This window comes from Ylistrum balloti, unplaced genomic scaffold (genome assembly GCF_031769215.1).
Source record: "Ylistrum balloti isolate Yb309-2 unplaced genomic scaffold, AGI_CSIRO_Ybal_v1 Utg369668, whole genome shotgun sequence".
In the NCBI taxonomy this organism is placed as follows: Eukaryota; Metazoa; Mollusca; class Bivalvia; order Pectinida; family Pectinidae; genus Ylistrum; species Ylistrum balloti.
The window spans coordinates 2,415,081-2,434,668 of NW_026781915.1; the positions used below are offsets into that span (position 1 = coordinate 2,415,081).

The 19,588-nt window shown below is 38.7% G+C and overlaps 1 protein-coding gene across 1 annotated transcript in view; it reads left to right on the top strand.

Annotated features, from left to right (window-relative positions):
• The first annotated feature begins 901 nt into the window (after positions 1-901).
• Positions 902-19,588, top strand: part of LOC132561490 (receptor-type tyrosine-protein phosphatase mu-like) — a 39,125-nt gene continuing 20,438 nt past the window's right edge. Inside the window, exons 1-5 of the mRNA XM_060226196.1 lie at positions 902-923; positions 7,165-7,374; positions 8,820-9,059; positions 12,877-13,011; positions 14,371-14,505. Coding sequence (XP_060082179.1) covers positions 902-923; positions 7,165-7,374; positions 8,820-9,059; positions 12,877-13,011; positions 14,371-14,505 — 742 coding nt within the window. The remainder of the gene's footprint in view (positions 924-7,164; positions 7,375-8,819; positions 9,060-12,876; positions 13,012-14,370; positions 14,506-19,588) is intronic.

Here is a 19,588-nt window from a genome sequence, read left to right on the forward strand (position 1 = left end):
TCTCTTATTTCCCTTAGACCACTCTTCTCATCCTCGTCTGCTGTTCTGTGCTGTCTTGTAATGGTTCTGATCACTGCTCGGAGATTAAGTATCTCCTTATGGCGTCTGTTTGGTGTTGCTTGTTCCTTCTGTCTACTCCATCATTGCCTTGCTCCGAACCGCTCAAGTCAAACTGCGTACACTAATGTTGACAGTGATGTTATCTTTCTGTGCACATCACCTTCCAGCGTCCTCTGTAAGATCTTATCGAGGTCGCGGTCGAAGACCTCCCATCTTTTGTTCTCTGAAGATGTTCGCTGCACTACTTCCTTCCTGGTGTTTCTAATTTCCCCGTGGTAAATCTGAGTTGGGTTCTGTCTACCGGGTTCCGCCTCAATGCCGGCTTGATCTGCTTCGTTGGGTAAGAGGTCCTCAGCACTGTGGTGTTCTTCGTGGCTGTGGTCCTCCTCAGTCTTATCAGTAGTAGCTGTGCGTTCCCTCTTCTGCTTCTCAGGTCTACATTTGGCTTTCGCATGGTGAATCTTTAATCCCTTCAGGTTTTTACAAACTTTCCCGCAGTGACACTTTGTTTCTGCCGTAATCCCTGTCAGTGTCCGTTGTACAAGCCGAGTCGTTACCGTTATATCTGTCTCACTGGGTCTGTCATCCTCCCCCCACTCTCGGAAAACAATGTGTGTGTTGTTCTCCTGTCTGTGTTGTAGCTTGCTATGGTGTTCCCTCAAGGGGACTGTGTATTGGGCTGCCAACATACAGTGAAGCCATAAAAGGAATGGTCAGCAATATGGAAAATAAGCTACCCAACACTGTTAGCATTTCAGAAACCAAATATGTTTATATTGTTTTGAACCTGTTCTTAAACGACTTGGTTTGGTAAAGCTGTAGTATAGTACGTCTTAAAAGGATGCCGAACTGTAACTCACAGGGTGAATTGTCACAAATCATAAAATATCATCTTATTCATCCACATCATGCATATTTACCAATAAAGATGTTATTGTTTCTTCCGTTCATCACTTCTTGTAGGAAAAATGATCATTGACACAGATTCAACCACGTAACGCATGATGATCGCTGATGATTGGCAACATTTTGCAAGCCAATAAGTTCACGTGTCTTTGAACTGGTACATAAAAAACTAAAGAAAGTATGCCGAGCGTATTGACACTGGTCAAACGGTCACATGGCGCGTATCTATGCAGGCAAAAATGATTATTATTTGCTACGGAAAAACTTGTTCTAGAATATAATAAATTAATTGGGAGATTAGAAAAACTTCCTTTCACATGTTACAGCTTTCCTGTTTGTGTTGCTGAATTCAACAATATCCTTCCATTGAAGTATTATCAGTGTTTTTATCTAAATGGACTGAATATGTGTATGAATAATTGTGAGGAGGAGAAATGATCACGGATAGAGGTATTGGATTAATATGCTGTAAATTTTATAAACTTGATAAAGGTTGACTAAATGTTTAGAAAATACTAGCCTTACATAGGCTGATACACCACATTGTATACATAAGCTGTCATCGACAATAAAGCACATAATGTTTAAAATGAGTGTTGCCTGTTAATCTTTTTGTCTAGCCATACATGTTCAAGATTTCAGATAGCTATGTTTGAAAAAGAGTATATAAACATTGCCCATGTTTCTACATGAAACTCATTGTTCTTTGAAGGAAGAAATTTGTAGATATATGAGTGGTTGCCAATATGTTATTTGCAAATATGTCGCGTGTCCAATTTGATGTAGTGATGATGTATTGGTAGGGAAGCAAGCAGTCTAAAATATTCATGCCTGGTAGAACATGATAACGCTATTCCTGGCGCGTCTTATAGAGCCATGTTCCTTTTCATATCATGACAAAAGCTGCGGCTTGTCACTGAATCCTCTCGAGCTGGTCAATTTGTTGCGGAATGTCAAGATTCTGTACCGACGGGTGTACTCGAAGACTAAGATGGTAACGGCATGTGCCTTTGCTTTCAAGGTATAACCTCTTAAGCTCCTTCTCGGAAATCTCGGGAATCTCGGTGATCTGGTAGCTGTACCAGATATCTGATCATTATAATTTTGGCGGGGGATGTCGGAGGAAATGCAACAATGTAGGCGGCGTCATGGGATTTCTTCATATGTAGATACGGATGGCAGTGAATTTTTCCTGGTGAAAAGTCATTTGCCAGTCGTTCATTCATTTCTCTAGAGCCAAAAGATATTTCTGGAAAATGGTGGAGACCTATCTCATATTTGCTACATTTGAAAAGGAGACACTTACCCGTGATTGTACAACTTCAGTTCGGTCATTAATGTGTAACAGGAACAAGGGTGGTCCAAGGACCGGGAAACTCCAGAATCTAATTTACTATTTGGTACTTCATGCCTTCCACTAGTATATACTGCTCAGGATCTGGGTTAATGCGCTGTCTTGGACTTCATAGTATACCTTCCAATGGAGAAGTTGTTGATGAGGAACCTTATAAAAAACTTCGGAGAAATCCAACAGTATGTTATCGACTTCTGCAATCTCAAAGATGGTAAACATTAATTGGGTTTCGCATGATTCCTTACTGAGGAAATCATGTTGCCCTTCTGTGGTGATGGAAATAAAGATTGAAGCGTTCCTTAATGTTGGAGTGAAAGATATATTAAAAGAGTTTAGAACAGATAGCCAGTCTGAAATAGGAGGCCGCGCTCTTGTCGCCTTTCCTAAAGATGAGAACTAATTATCTGGATATGGTCTCTTGAAATATGTGGGTTGTATCGACAGCCAGTTCAGAAGTTACATTCTGGACAAGTTGCTTTATTAGACTTTGGGTTCTTCAGTAATTTTTCCTCTCCCGGGGCGGTGACAATGAGTGAAGGCATTCTACTTTGAGACTATGATCTTTATCTAGAAGACAATAACAAGGTTCAAGGTATGTTCGGTTTTAATTCCATCAATTAATCATAACATCAAGTTAACGTGACGCTTGAATTTTATACCTAAGTTTTGGAACAAACTTAATGAAAAGCAATAATTGAATATTAGCCTTGTTGTACATGATATTTAATCTCCAGTTATAATTTTTCTCCTTCAAATGAACCTACTCCTTATGTAATGGTCACTGTCAACTTCTCGGCTTAATTTTTTACCTTGTATCTATCTAAAATTATAAAGGTTCACAGATGATAGCGATTTAGTAACTGTACCCGGAAGTTTTCCGTCTATAATCTACAACAGTCTTCAATATCTTAACCATACAAGGACTTATTAACACTTCCGTAATGTCGCACTTAGGATGCGTACACACATTTTCATGCGACAGTCAATTCAGCAATAGTACTCATTGATTTGATAAAACATGCAATTTGTAAAAACCAGCCGTGTTTCTAACGAAAACTACACAATACCTCATTAATTTTTACAGCTTAACCCTTTTGCAACATATTAAAACACTTCCTTCATATCACAACAACTCTTTAGTCACAGTTTAGTCAGTCGAAGCTGTACAACTCCTTCAGTTCAAAATCTGATTACACTTTAAATACGTCTTTTTATGCCAGCGCTTGATACGTAATTATATCTAATTCATACAACCATCGTTTTATTAATCAAATAAATGCTCTCTTTTAGTAGTTGGTTGATTGATCATACAATGAGCACGATTAAATGTTATATAACATGTATAACATAAATGTATATATGTGTATGTATATCACACGTGTACATACATACATGTTCGTATATCACACGTGTACATACATAACTGTATGTATATCACACGTGTACATACATAACTGTATGTATATCACACGTGTACATACATAACTGTACTTATATCACACGTGTATATACATAAATGTATATATATCACACGTGTATACATAAATGTACGTATATCACACGTGTACATACATACATGTACGTATATCACACGTGTACATACATAATTGTATGTATATCACACGTGTACATACATAATTGTATGTATATCACACGTGTACATACATAATTGTATGTATATCACACGTGTACATACATAACTGTACGTATATCACACGTGTATATACACAAATGTATATATCATACGTGTACATACATAATTGTATGTATATCACACGTGTACATACATAATTGTATGTATATCACACGTGTACATACATAATTGTATGTATATCACACGTGTACATACATAACTGTACATGTATATCACACGTGTATATACACAAATGTATATATCACACGTGTACATATATAAATGTACGTATATAACACGTGTACATACATAAATGTATGTATATAACACGTAGAGCAGGCGTATATCTCCATTGATGACCCGTATCCTATACGTTTCTTTATCCAGTTGTACGTCATACGTGTCAACACACTTGTATACAGCCTATTCAACATGAACAAAGCACGTAAAATATTTCATATGTTGTATAAAAAAATACGGACATGACAAATTTGTTTACCTTCAAACTGGTGAAACCTTGTCTTGAAGGAATGCAAAAAAAGGATAGTTTTCTAAATTTCTGTACAGCGTCGAAGATCATAGATTATTTGATTACAAATTTAGTTAAACATTTCAAACATAAACGTATGATATGATACCGTTTAATTGGTTAAATTATGGACTTTGTTAAAGACAAATGAAATGAAAATTCGAGTAGACTGATTAATGATTGTTAGTTATTTAAACATATATATATGTTACCAATAAAACATTAGAAATTGTTGTCAATATTTAAAAACTACTTATCAGTGGTAATTATTGACGATGCCTTTATCTGACATTATGTAAAAAGTCAACTTAATCAGTTATTGAAAGCACGTGTATAGAACCAAATCTAAGAATTGGGACAAACAGTAGAGTTTCGAACACATTCAACACAACCTTTATAAAATATATCTTTTTGATGTTTTGTAAAATGAAACCATAACACAAGACATAAGAGTGCTCTCTTTTACCAGCCGTTGTGGATTGGATTTATAATAAAAAAAATATTATTAGCGCTTAATTCACAATTATATAACAGAGATGTTGGCTAAGCTTATCAGACTTTTTCATTTGTTTAAACTACAGTAAAGCAATACACGAGCCATAGCGTGATTATACGTTCTGTTAATATGCAAATAATACATTCTTTTGATATGATAACCATTCATCCTTTTAATAAGCTGATAATACATTTTTTTAATATGCTGATTAAACATTCTTTTAATATGCTTATAATACATTCTTTTTATATACTGATAATAGATTCTTTTAATTTGCTGATAATGCATTCCTTTAATATGATGATAATACATTCTTTTTATATGATGATAATATATATTCTTAATATGATGATAACATATTCTTTTAGTATGTTGAATATAGTTTAATATAAATGTCATTTTTTCGTCGATCACTACATTATTGTTTTTTGTTTTTTTTTCTTATATTAATTGATTTTATTATCATGTTGTAACATACTTTTTGCTATTGTATAACATGACAGTCACGTTGTAACATACTTTTTGCTATTGTATAACATGACAGTCACGTTGTAACATACTTTTTGCTATTGTATAACATGACAGTCATGTTGTAACATACTTTTTGCTATTGTATAACATGACAGTCATGTTGTAACATACTTTTTGCTATTGTATAACATGACAGTCACGTTGTAACATACTTTTTGCTATTGTATAACATGACAGTCACGTTGTAACATACTTTTTGCTATTGTATAACATGACAGTCACGTTGTAACATACTTTTTGCTATTGTATAACATGACAGTCACGTTGTAACATACTTTCACGTTGTAACATACTTTTTGCTATTGTATAACATGACAGTCACGTTGTAACATACTTTTTGCTATTGTATAACATGACAGTCACGTTGTAACATACTTTTTGCTATTGTATAACATGACAGTCACGTTGTAACATACTTTTTGCTATTGTATAACATGACAGTCACGTTGTAACATACTTTTTGCTATTGTATAACATGACAGTCACGTTGTAACATACTTTTTGCTATTGTATAACATGACAGTCACGTTGTAACATACTTTTTGCTATTGTATAACATGACAGTCATGTTGTAACATATTGTTTGCTATTGTATAACATGACAGTCACGTTGTAACATACTTTTTGCTATTGTATAACATGACAGTCATGTTGTAACATCCTTTTTGCTATTGTATAACATGACAGTCACGTTGTAACATACTTTTTGCTATTGTATAACATGACAGTCATGTTGTAACATACTTTTTGCTATTGTATAACATGACAGTCACGTTGTAACATACTTTTTTGCCATTGTATAACATGACAGTCACGTTGTAACATACTTTTTGCTATTGTATAACATGACAGTCACGTTGTAACATACTTTTTGCTATTGTATAACATGACAGTCACGTTGTAACATACTTTTTGCTATTGTATAACATGACAGTCATGTTGTAACATACTTTTTGCTATTGTATAACATGACAGTCATGTTGTAACATTCTTTTTGCTATTGTATCACATGACAGTCACGTTGTCCAGTGACTCTACACATACAACAAACACTTTTGCATTTTTTTACATGGCCTATTGCGACGCCAGCTTTTTATAATGAAATGACTTAACACACTCACAGACAGAAATGTGATGTAATAATGCAGACCAAAAGCATAGAGGTTTGACGTGGAAATGCCCGTTTCCTACAATATTTGACTGAATAATCAATTAAAAGTGATCTTAAATTCGTTTACACTTGATCTGTGATCTATGACACTCGCCGCATTTTTTCTTTTGTTTATTTAAGATCTAAGGTTCGTTAGAATTAAACTTTGTTAGACTCATTTTATATTCTATATGTAATATAAGTGTTGTTTATATATTCAAAATATTTGGTTTGGTTTGATATTCATTGATATTAGCAGAATATTTAGGTAACATTGCTTTTTTAAAAAATGATTTAATGGCCTTGAATATAGGATATTATCTTTTAGTTCACATATATTTCTAGAAAACCAAAATATCAGTATAGTGTTATTTGGTATCAGTTGTCGTGGTCTATATCTATATTGAATAGTTATTTTGTTATGTCTAACTGAGTGATAATTACCTTTTTTACAGATATAAATATCAATAGATTTTTTTTAAAGTTTGCTTCTCTTTAATTGTAGAAAACGTTGCATTTGAAAAGCCTGCCTGGCTGTCATCAACATGGAACGACAAATCAAAAGCTGAGAATGTGGTGGATGGAACGAAATATAGTAACGAAGACACATTTTTTGACAATTGCGTCCACACCAAATATGAACCCTTTCCTCGCTGGTGGGTAAACCTCACCGAGGATTGCACTATAGCAAGGATTGATATCAACTACAGACGCAGTAAGTATGATAATCATCGCACAACTACTTATTAAAAAATAACATCACCTAGATAGCCATAGTGAGTATCATACATATTTCAAAAAATAATTAGAAATGTCCAGATAAAAGGCATCTTCCGGACAAATCAGGATTCAGTTATAATTGTTTGATAAATGCTTTCATAACTTACTAATATTTCTATGGGAATCGCACGCATCAATAGAAGTCAACAACCAACTTACGATAGTTAATTTGTAGATGTTTTTGTATAGAGCTAGTTAGTTCGATTTACAAAACAAACAAAAATTATCCTAATCGGGTAACAATAGCTTCCACGTGTGCAGTGTAGTGCAAAACAAAGTAGAGTTTACACACTAGTTGACAAAAGATATTTACATTTTGACAGTAAGATTTTTCTGTTTGCGCTACTTAAAAATGAGTATCATCATTCGTTGGACGTTATACGCACTGATGGAAGAGTCCGACAAGTGATGCATGTTTGTGAGGTTATCTTTTCAGATATTTACATTTCATTTTTTTTCAAGTATCGTAATTTATGAAGAAAAGTTTCACAAAATGCAAAAAAAAGAACATTTTCAACAGCGTATTGATGACAATTTATACCGCTAACGCAAGGTGATCCGACTTCTTATGACCCAGACCCAGATACGTCGTCATAAGCCCAAATAGAGAATACACGTTGTAGACGTAAAATCGACAGCCATATTTGTACATGTAGTAAGTACATATGTATTCGAGATAAATAAAACGAGAGAAAAATGGTCCTTTCCAATAAACTTTGGTCAGATTATATAAATAATTTGTGTATTGTCTGCAATAGTGTTACATATATGATGGCTGTGAAAGTTGTAAGATATTCAGAGGAAACGTATTGTTTGTGGTCTTATTATAATGATATACATGTAAATTCTTATCAAGCGAAGAATCTGTAAACCAAAAATACTGGTACTAACTACAAATATCTGCGTTAAATAAATGTCTATGTAAGATTCTTGCAAATGTTTCATCATTCTTTTTATTAATAGGTATTTCAATAATAAGATCAAGTTGTTCTGAAACACTTCGTGTAGTGGAGTTTCCGTACTTGTTATTTATTGTAAATTAAAAACGTGGTCACATTATTACCATTTACACCTGTTGATTTAAAGATGGATATTTCTGGTAGAAAAAAATAACATCTTGTGATGCTGGCAAAGAATTGTCAACATTTGGGAAAATTGAAATATTTTGATATTAATACAGGACAAAGACTGGTTCTAAACTCGATAATCATTCTTTTGGCTAAACTATTTCCGTCTACAACACACACTGGTGATATGATCTAATCTTCGTAATGGAAGACATTTTGAGGCGTTTAGTATATTTCAGGAATATATTTAATGTCGTTTTAAACACTCATCAAACTGTTTTTAATTACATCATATTGATCGATTTTGTGTCAGATCACGCCCGCAGAATGACTGGATACAAACTCATTGTATCAAACACAGAATCCACCAACCAGTGGAACAGGGGTCACCAGATAGCGGACCACATATGTCGTGACGAGACCAGAAGAAACCCGCCATTTCAGCAAACCGTTTCATGTCTGACCAGAGGACGCTTTATCACATACGCCGACGACCAGACAACACATGGTGATCCAAACCCTTTCGTCGAGCTTTGCGAGTTGGAGGCTTTTGGTGAATCGAAAAAAAATCTTCGTCAATTATAACATTATGAATCTGGACCACAACGTTCTTGAGATTTATATCCTTTGTTAGGCGTATTTGGGTTATTTTGTGTGTATTTTTTTAATAGTAGCAGTAGAGCATCGGGTGACATAACTTGTCGCAAATAACCTTGCAATAAAACGCGGATTTCAGTAGTTAAAAAGTAGTTCACAGTCATAAAGAAGGTCTAATTTATAATGGTCTCAAGTAACAAGTAATAACTATATTTTGGTATCATACACCTATATTTACAATAATATATTGTTTAAGGGTATGCCAGGATGGCCAGACACTACTGCAGATTTACTCATTTTCAACAATTTGTCAATTATTTCCACTGGACATGTCATTTTTTTTCACGGTGCATTGAACGACCCGTAAGAAATGACAAATTATGCTGCGCATCCGTGACTATTATTAATATTTTCCGCCCGAACCCGACGAAATATAATTGTTATTCGTCAACGGACAAAGAGAGTCCTCACTATACAAAAGTAGAATGCTCTGATAAACATAATCAGATATACTTTACGGTTATTAGATTAGAAACAAGTGGGATACACTGTAAGTCATTCTAGGAACAACATATAAATAACCATAGGATTATATTATTAAACATATTTAATATGAATTCTTTTTATATTAACATCAATACAAACATTAGTTCGCGTTTCTTCTAACATTAAAAAAGAGGACAATATCATTAGCAATAGGGGCTCAATAGTCTGACAGTAAGGCTCGAGGAAGACTAATGACATGGTCTCGCTAGTCATACAGTAAGGCTTGGGAAGACCAATGACATGGTCTCGCTAGTCAGACAGTAAGGCCCGGGGAAGATTAATAACAGGGTCTCACTAGTCAGAAAGTAAGGCCCGAGGAAGACTAATGACATGGTCTCGCTAGTCAGAGAGTAAGGACCGGGGAAGACTAATGACAGGGTCTCGCTAGTCAGACAGTAAGGTCCGGGGAAGGCTCATAACAGGGTCTCGCTAGTCAGACTGTAAGGCCTTGGGAAGACTAATGACAGAGTTTCGCTTGTCAGACAGTAATGACCGGGAAAGGCTAATGACAGGGTCTCGCTAGTCAGACAGTAAAGCCCGAGGAAGACTAATGACAGGGTCTCGCTAGTCAGACAGCAAGGCCTTGGGAAGACTAATGACAGTGTCTCGCTAGTCAGACAGCAAGGCTCGAGGAAGATTAATAACAGGGTCTCACTAGTCAGAGAGTAAGGACCGAGGAAGACTAATGACAGTGTCGCACTAGTCAGAGAGTAAGGACCGGGGAAGACTAATGACAGTGTCTCACTAGTCAGAGAGTAAGGCTCGAGCAAGACTAATGATAGGGTCTCGCTAGTCAGACAGCAAGGACCGGGAAGACTAATGACAGGGTCTCGGAAGACTAATGACAGTGTCTCGCTAGTCTGACAGGAAGGCCCGATTAAGGCTAATAACAGGGTCTCGCTAGTCAGACAGTAAGGCCCGATTAAGGCTAATAACAGGGTCTCGCTAGTCAGACAGTAAGGTCCGGGGAAGGCTCATAACAGGGTCTCGCTAGTCAGACTGTAAGGCCTTAGGAAGACTAATGACAGGGTTTCGCTTGTCAGACAGTAATGACCGGGAAAGGCTAATGACAGGGTCTCGCTAGTCAGACAGTAAAGCCCGAGGAAGACTAATGACAGGGTCTCGCTAGTCAGACAGCAAGGCCTTGGGAAGACTAATGACAGTGTCTCACTAGTCAGACAGCAAGGCCCGAGGAAGATTAATAACAGGGTCTCACTAGTCAGAGAGTAAGGACCGAGGAAGACTAATGACAGTGTCGCACTAGTCAGAGAGTAAGGACCGGGGAAGACTAATGACAGTGTCTCACTAGTCAGAGAGTAAGGCTCGAGCAAGACTAATGATAGGGTCTCGCTAGTCAGACAGCAAGGACCGGGAAGACTAATGACAGAGTCTCGCTAGTCATACAGTAAGGCTCTCGGAAGACTAATGACAGTGTCTCACTAGTCAGACAGCAAGGCCCGAGGAAGATTAATAACAGGGTCTCACTAGTCAGAGAGTAAGGACCGAGGAAGACTAATGACAGTGTCGCACTAGTCAGAGAGTAAGGACCGGGGAAGACTAATGACAGTGTCTCACTAGTCAGAGAGTAAGGCTCGAGCAAGACTAATGATAGGGTCTCGCTAGTCAGACAGCAAGGACCGGGAAGACTAATGACAGAGTCTCGCTAGTCAGACAGTAAGGCTCTCGGAAGACTAATGACAGTGTCTCACTAGTCAGACAGCAAGGCCCGAGGAAGATTAATAACAGGGTCTCACTAGTCAGAGAGTAAGGACCGAGGAAGTCTAATGACAGTGTCGCACTAGTCAGAGAGTAAGGACCGGGGAAGACTAATGACAGTGTCTCACTAGTCAGAGAGTAAGGCTCGAGCAAGACTAATGATAGGGTCTCGCTCGTCAGACAGCAAGGACCGGGAAGACTAATGACAGGGTCTCGCTAGTCAGACAGTAAGGCTCTCGGAAGACTAATGACAGTGTCTCGCTAGTCTGACAGGAAGGCCCGATTAAGGCTAATAACAGGGTCTCGCTAGTCAGACAGTAAGGCCCGATTAAGGCTAATAACAGGGTCTCGCTAGTCAGACAGTAAGGCCCGGGGAAGATTAATAACAGGGTCTCACTAGTCAGAAAGTAAGGCCCGAGGAAGACTAATGACATGGTCTCGCTAGTCAGACAGTAAGGTCCGGGGAAGGCTCATAACAGGGTCTCGCTAGTCAGACAGTAAAGCCCGAGGAAGACTAATGACAGTGTCTCACTAGTCAGAGAGTAAGGCTCGAGCAAGACTAATGATAGAGTCTCGCTAGTCTGACAGGAAGGCCCGATTAAGGCTAATAACAGGGTCTCGCTAGTCAGACAGTAAGGCTCTCGGAAGACTAATGACAGTGTCTCGCTAGTCTGACAGGAAGGCCCGATTAAGGCTAATAACAGGGTCTCGCTAGTCAGACAGTAAGGCTCTCGGAAGACTAATGACAGTGTCTCGCTAGTCTGACAGGAAGGCCCGATTAAGGCTAATAACAGGGTCTCGCTAGTCAGGCAGCAAGGCCTTGGGAAGACTAATGACCGGGTCTCGCTAGTCAGACAGCAAGGCCCGAGGAAGACTAATGACACGGTCTCTCATACTTAAGTGATCAGGGAAGACTAATGACAGGATTTGTTATATTAGTACCAGTTTCTGTTGTGCAGTATAATTCATTTTTTAAATTTTATCTTAGCTCATGGTATATGTATAAGTAGATTTGGTGCTATTCGAGAATGTTGATTCTCATAAAATCACAATATTACTCTTTACCATTTGATTTCAACATGGAATTTTAATAGGTTGCCCTACTGGATGGTATGGACATGGAAACTGTGCGGAACAGTGCCCTGCAGGATGCTGGGAAGGAGTTTGTAACCCAGACAACGGCATTTGCTTGAATAGATGCAAAAGTGGACTACAAGGAGATTTCTGCAATACAAGTGAATATAATCTTTACACTATACTCAAAGTACTACCAACAATATCATACGTGAAGTTCATTCCAGATCCGAAGATGTTGCTGTATGATAACAGAACATTTGCAATCGGTCACAAAGAGATAACGGCGAACGTTTTCCTAAAAATGAATGATTCTTGACAACTGGTTTAGTTAAATTATTATACTGTAGTTCATTTTTGGAAGATGTTTAAAGTACCACATCAGTTTGGTACTGATCCTCTTAAATATGTATATGTTTTTATAATGTAATTAACAGCATGTGGCTATGGCAGCTTCGGTGTAGGATGTAAACATACTTGCAACTGTCTCAACGACACATGTTATCCGGAAAACGGAACTTGTCCAACCGGCAGATGTCAGCGGGGATGGAACGGTACAGCATGTGACCAACGTAGGTATATGGTAAAACACGTAGGTATATGGTAAAAAACGTAGGTATATGGAAAAACGTAGGTATATGGTAAAACGTAGGTATATGGTAAAAAACGTAGGTATATGGTAAAACGTAGGTATATGGTAAAAAACGTAGGTATATGGTAAAAAATGTATGTATAAGGTAAAATTTAGGTATATGGTTAAAAACGTAGGTATATGGTAAAAACGTAGGTATAAGGTAAAAACGTAGGTATATTGTAAATTGTAGGTATATGGTAAAAACGTAGGTATATGGAAAAACGTAGGTATATGGTAAAAAATGTATGTATAAGGTAAAATTTAGGTATATGGTTAAAAACGTAGGTATATGGTAAAAAACGTAGGTATAAGGTAAAAACGTAGGTATATTGTAAATTGTAGGTATAAGGTAAAAACGTAGGTATATGGAAAAACGTAGGTATATGGTAAAAAATGTATGTATAAGGTAAAATTTAGGTATATGGTTAAAAACGTAGGTATATGGTAAAAAACGTAGGTATATGGTAAAAAACGTAGGTATATGGTAAAAAACGTAGGTATATGGAAAAACGTAGGTATATGGTAAAAAACGTAGGTATATGGTAAAAACGTAGGTATATGGTAAAAAACGTAGGTATATGGTAAAAAACGTAGGTATATGGTAAAAAACGTAGGTATATGGTAAAAAACGTAGGTATATGGAAAAAAGTAGGTATATGGAAAAACGTAGGTATATGGTAAAATGTAGGTATATGGTAAAAGACGTAGGTATAAGGTAAAAAAAACGTAGGTATATGGTAAAAAACGTAGGTATATGGTAAAAAACGTAGGTATATGGTAAAAAACGTATATGGTAAAAAACGTAGATATATGGTAAAAAATGTATGTATAAGGTAAAATTTAGGTATATGGTAAAAACGTAGGTATATGGTAAAAAACGTAGGTATATGGAAAAAACGTAGGTATATGGTAAAACGTAGGTATATGGTAAAAAACGTAGGTATATGGTAAAAACATAGGTATAGGACAATTGTAGGCTAAACATAGATATCGGGTAAACAGATGTTATGTCAGGATGTTTGAATATCAGTATTAATCAAGCTACTTGTTCTGTTGAACATCAGTACTAATCAAAATAAATAACCTGCTAGGATTTTTTGAACCTTTTTAAACATGATCTTTAATCTAGTACATCAAGTTACTTGATGTATATAACGTAGAAAGCAAAGAATGTGATTTAGCTGTTTTTACTACTAAACAACCTCTCTAACCAATGGGAGTAAAATAACGTCAGATATCTGATAACAATAATTATAACGTGTACATGTTTACATTATTCATCTATAATTAACGGTAGCGTGTGGTGACCCAACGTTTGGACATAATTGTGAGGAAACGTGTCATTGCCGACTGGGATCATGTGACTCCGTGAATGGGACTTGTTCATCTGAAGGATGTGACCCAGGGTGGCAAACAGAATCTTGTAGCAAGGGTAAGTATGATATCTTCACCAGTAAAATTCCAAACGATGTCATGTGATTCTTTTTTAAATCATATTTCAGAATAACATAATGACGAGGAAATATTGACTTGATGTAGTAGGTCATAGAAAATGTTCGATAACATTTGGAATCACCTGGAAAAGTTGACCTTTAACACGAATGGTATCTAAAGGTATTATTCTGTCAATAAATCATCGACATGAAAACTATACAAGTAACTACACACACATCTATAAAGACATTTATGGTATTATCTAAGTGATTCGTTTTTTAGTGTACAACTCATATAAAACTGGCAGTTTGCTAGGTTATAAGATACGTTAGTTCTCTCATTCGGCAAATAATGAATTTAGTTCCTTTCTTAAGTGAAATCAGTTCATTTAACTTGGTCAATCAGTAGCGGTTTAATCCTCTCTCTGACAGCGAAGTTTGTCCTTCCTATGACACGTTCAGTAGAGAAATTATTTATCTCCCTTATATGGTAAAGAACGACGTCAGTTCCTTCCCTTTTACGGTTAGTAGCGAAGTTAGTTCCTTCCCTTATATGGTCAGTAGCGAAGTCAGTACCTTCCCTAATACGGTCAGTATGGCAGTTAGTTCCTTCCCTTACACAACCATTAACGACGTCAGTTCCTTCCCTTACACAGTCAGTAGCGAAGTTATTTCCTTCGCTTACACGGTCAGTAGCGAATTTAGTTCCTTCCCCTACACGGTCAGTAGCGAAGTTAGTTACTTCCCTTAGACAACCATTAACGACGTCAGTTCCTTCCCTTTTACGGTTAGTAGCGAAGTTAGTTCCTTCCCTTATATGGTCAGTAGCGAAGTTAGTATCTTCCCTAATACGGTCAGTATGGCAGTTAGTTCCTTCCCTTACACAGTCAGTATGGCAGTTAGTTCCTTCCCTTACACAACCATTAACGACGTCAGTTCCTTCCCTTACACAGTCAGTAGCGAAGTTAGTTCCTTCCCTTACACGGTCAGTAGCGAAGTTAGTTCCTTCCCCTACACGGTCAGTAGCGAAGTTAGTACCTTCCCTTATACGGTCAGTATGGCAATTAGTACCTTCCCTTACACAGTCAGTAGCGAAGTTAGTTCCTTCCCTTGCACAGTCAGTAGCGAAGTTAGTTCCTTCCCTAACACTGTCAGTATGGCAGTTAGTTCCTTCCCTTAAAAAACCATTAACGACGTCAGTTCCTTCCCTTACACTGTCAGTATGGCAGTAAGTTCCTTCCCTTAAACAACCATTAACGACGTCAGTTCCTTCCCTTACACAGTCAGTAGCGAAGTTAGTTCCTTCCCTTGCACAGTCAGTAGCGAAGTTAGTTCCTTCCCTTACACTGTCAGTATGGCAGTTAGTTCCTTCCCTTAAAAAACCATTAACGACGTCAGTTCCTTCCCTTACACTGTCAGTATGGCAGTTAGTTCCTTCCCTTAAACAACCATTAACGACGTCAGTTCCTTCCCTTACACGGTCAGTAGCGAAGTTAGTTCCTTCCCTTACACTGTCAGTATGGCAGTTAGTTCCTTCCCTTACACTGTCAGTAGCGAAGTTAGTTCCTTCCCTTACAGTCAGTATGGCAGTTAGTTACTTCCCTTACACGGTCAGTAGCGAAGTTAGTTCCTTCCCTTACACGGTCAGTAGCGAAGTTAGTTCCTTCCCTTACACGGTCAGTAGCGAAGTTAGTTCCTTCCCTTACACGGTCAGTAGCGAAGTTAGTTCCTTCCCTTACACAGTCAGTAGCGAAGTTAGTTCCTTCCCTTATACGGTCAGTATGGCAGTTAGTTCCTTCCCTTACACGGTCAGTAGCGAAGTTAGTTCCTTCCCTTACACGGTCAGTAGCGAAGTTAGTTCCTTCCCTTATACGGTCAGTATGGCAGTTAGTTCCTTCCCTTACACTGTCAGTAGCGAAGTTAGTTCCTTCCCTTACACGGTCAGTAGCGAAGTTAGTTCCTTCCCTTACACGGTCAGTAGCGAAGTTAGTTCCTTCCCTTACACGGTCAGTAGCGAAGTTAGTTCCTTCCCTTACACTGTCAGTAGCGAAGTTAGTTCCTTCCCTTACACGGTCAGTAGCGAAGTTAGTTCCTTCCCTTAGCATGGCAGTTAGTTCCTTCCCTTACACGGTCAGTAGCGAAGTTAGTTCCTTCCCTTACACGGTCAGTAGCGAAGTTAGTTCCTTCCCTTACACGGTCAGTAGCGAAGTTAGTTCCTTCCCTTACACTGTCAATAGTTCCTTCCCTTACAAAACCAGAAGTTAGTTCCTTCCCTTACACTGTCAGTATGGCAGTAAGTTCCTTCCCTTAAACAACCATTAACGACGTCAGTTCCTTCCCTTACACGGTCAGTAGCGCAGTTAGTTCCTTCCCTTACAGTCAGTATGGCAGTTAGTTCATTCCCTTACACTGTCAGTAGCGAAGTTAGTTCCTTCCCTTACACAGTCAGTAGCGAAGTTAGTTCCTTCCCTTACACGGTCAGTAGCGAAGTTAGTTCCTTCCCTTACACGGTCAGTAGCGAAGCTAGTTCCTTCCCTTACACGGTCACTAGCGAAGTTAGTTCCTTCCCTTACACAGTCAGTAGCGAAGTTAGTTCCTTCCCTTACACAGTCAGTAGTGAAGTTAGTTCCTTCCCTTATACGGTTAGTTCCTTCCCTTTTAGTCAGTCTAGTTCCTTCCCTTACACCTAGCGAAGTTATGGTCAGTAGCGAAGTTAGTTCCTTCCCTTACACGGTCAGTCGAAGTTAGTTCCTTCCATACGGTCAGTATGGCAGTTAGTTCCTCCCCTTACACGGTCAGTAGCGAAGTTAGTTCCTTCCCTTACACGGTCAGTAGCGAAGTTAGTTCCTTCCCTTACACGGTCAGTAGCGAAGTTAGTTCCTTCCCTTACACGGTCAGTAGCGAAGTTAGTTCCTTCCCTTACACGGTCAGTAGCGAAGTTAGTTCCTTCCCTTACACGGTCAGTAGCGAAGTTAGTTCCTTCCCTTACACGGTCAGTAGTAGCGAAGTTAGTCACTAGCGAAGTTAGTTCCTTCCCTTACACGGTCAGTAGCGAAGTTAGTTCCTTCCCTTACACGGTCAGTAGCGAAGTTAGTTCCTTCCCTTACACGGTCAGTAGCGAAGTTAGTTCCTTCCCTTACACGGTCAGTATCAGTAGCGAAGTTAGTTCCTTCCCTTACAGTTAGTTCCTTCCCTTCAGTAGCGAAGTTAGTTCCTTCCCTTACACGGTCAGTAGCGAAGTTAGTTCCTTCCCCTACACGGTCAGTAACGAAGTTAGTTCCTTCCTTTATACGGTCAGTATGACAGTTAGTTCCTTCCCTTACACGGTCAGTAGCGAAGTTAGTTCCTTCCCTTACACGGTCAGTAGCGAAGTTAGTTCCTTCCCTTACACTGTCAGTAGCGAAGTTAGTTCCTTCCCTTACACGGTCAATAGAGAAGTTAGTTCCTTCCCTTACACGGTCAGTAGCGAAGTTAGTTCCTTCCCTTACACGGTCAGTAGCGAAGTTAGTTCCTTCCCTTACACTGACAGTAGCGAAGTTAGTTCCTTCCTTTATACTGTCAGTAGCGAAGTTAGTTCCTTTCCTAACACTGTCAGTATCGAAGTTAGTTCCTTCCCTTACACGGATAGTAGCGAAGTTAGTTCCTTCCCTTACACGGTCAGTAGCGAAGTTAGTTCCTTCCCTTATACGGTTAGTTCTTTCCCTTACACGGTCGGTAGCGAAGTTAGTTCCTTCCCTTACATGATCAGTAGCGAAGTTAGTTCCTTCCCTTACACGGTCAGTAGCGAAGTTAGTTCCTTCCCTTACACGGTCAGTAGCGAAGTTAGTTCCTTCCCTTACACGGTCAGTAGCGAAGTTAGTTCCTTCCCTTATACGGTCAGTATGGCAGTTAGTTCCTTCCTTTACACGGTCAGTAGCGAAGTAAGTTCCTTCCTTTACCTGTCAGTAGCGAAGTTAGTTCCTTCCCTTATACGGTCAGTATGGCAGTTAGTTCCTTCCCTTACACGGTCAGTAGCGAAGTTAGTTCCTTCCCTTACACGGTCAGTAGCGAAGTTAGTTCCTTCCCTTACACGGTCAGTAGCGAAGTTAGTTCCTTCCCTTACACTGTCAGTATGGCAGTTAGTTCCTTCCCTTACACGGTCAGTAGCGAAGTTAGTTCCTTCCCTTACACGGTCAGTAGCGAAGTTAGTTCCTTCCCTTACACGGTCAGTAGCGAAGTTAGTTCCTTCACTTACACGGTCAGTAGCGAAGTTAGTTCCTTCCCTTACACGGTCAGTAGCGAAGTTAGTTCCTTCCCTTACACGGTCAGTAGCGAAGTTAGTTTCTTCCCTTACACTGTCACTAGCGAAGTTAGTTCTTTCCCTTACACGGTCGGTAGCGAAGTTAGTTCCTTCCCTTACATGATCAGTAGGGAAGTTAGTTCCTTCCCTTAAATGATCAGTAGCGAACTTAGTTCCTTCCCTTACAGTCAGTAGCGAAGTTAGTTCCTTCCCTTACACAGTCAGTAGCGAAGTTAGTTCCTTTCTTTACATGATCAGTAGCGAAGTTAGTTCCTTCCCTTACACGGTCAGTAGCGGAGTTAGTTCCTTCCCTTACACGGTCAGTAGCGAAGTTAGTTCCTTCCCTTACACAGTCAGTAGCGAAGTTAGTTCCTTCCCTTACACAGTCAGTAGCGAAGTTAGTTCCTTCCCTTACACGGTCAGTAGCGAAGTTAGTTCCTTCCCTTACACTGTCAGTAGCGAAGTTAGTTCCTTCCCTTACACGGTCAGTAGCGAAGTTAGTTCCTTCCCTTACACAGTCAGTAGCGAAGTTAGTTCCTTCCCTTACACTGTCAGTAGCGAAGTTAGTTCCTTCCCTTACACGGTCAGTAGCGAAGTTAGTTCCTTCCCTTACACGGTCAGTAGCGAAGTTAGTTCCTTCCCTTACACTGTCAGTAGCGAAGTTAGTTCCTTCCCTTACACGGTCAGTAGCGAAGTTAGTTCCTTCCCTTACATGTCAGTAACGAAGTTAGTTCCTTCCTTTATACGGTTAGTATGACAGTTAGTTCCTTCCCTTACACGGTCAGTAGCGAAGTTAGTTCCTT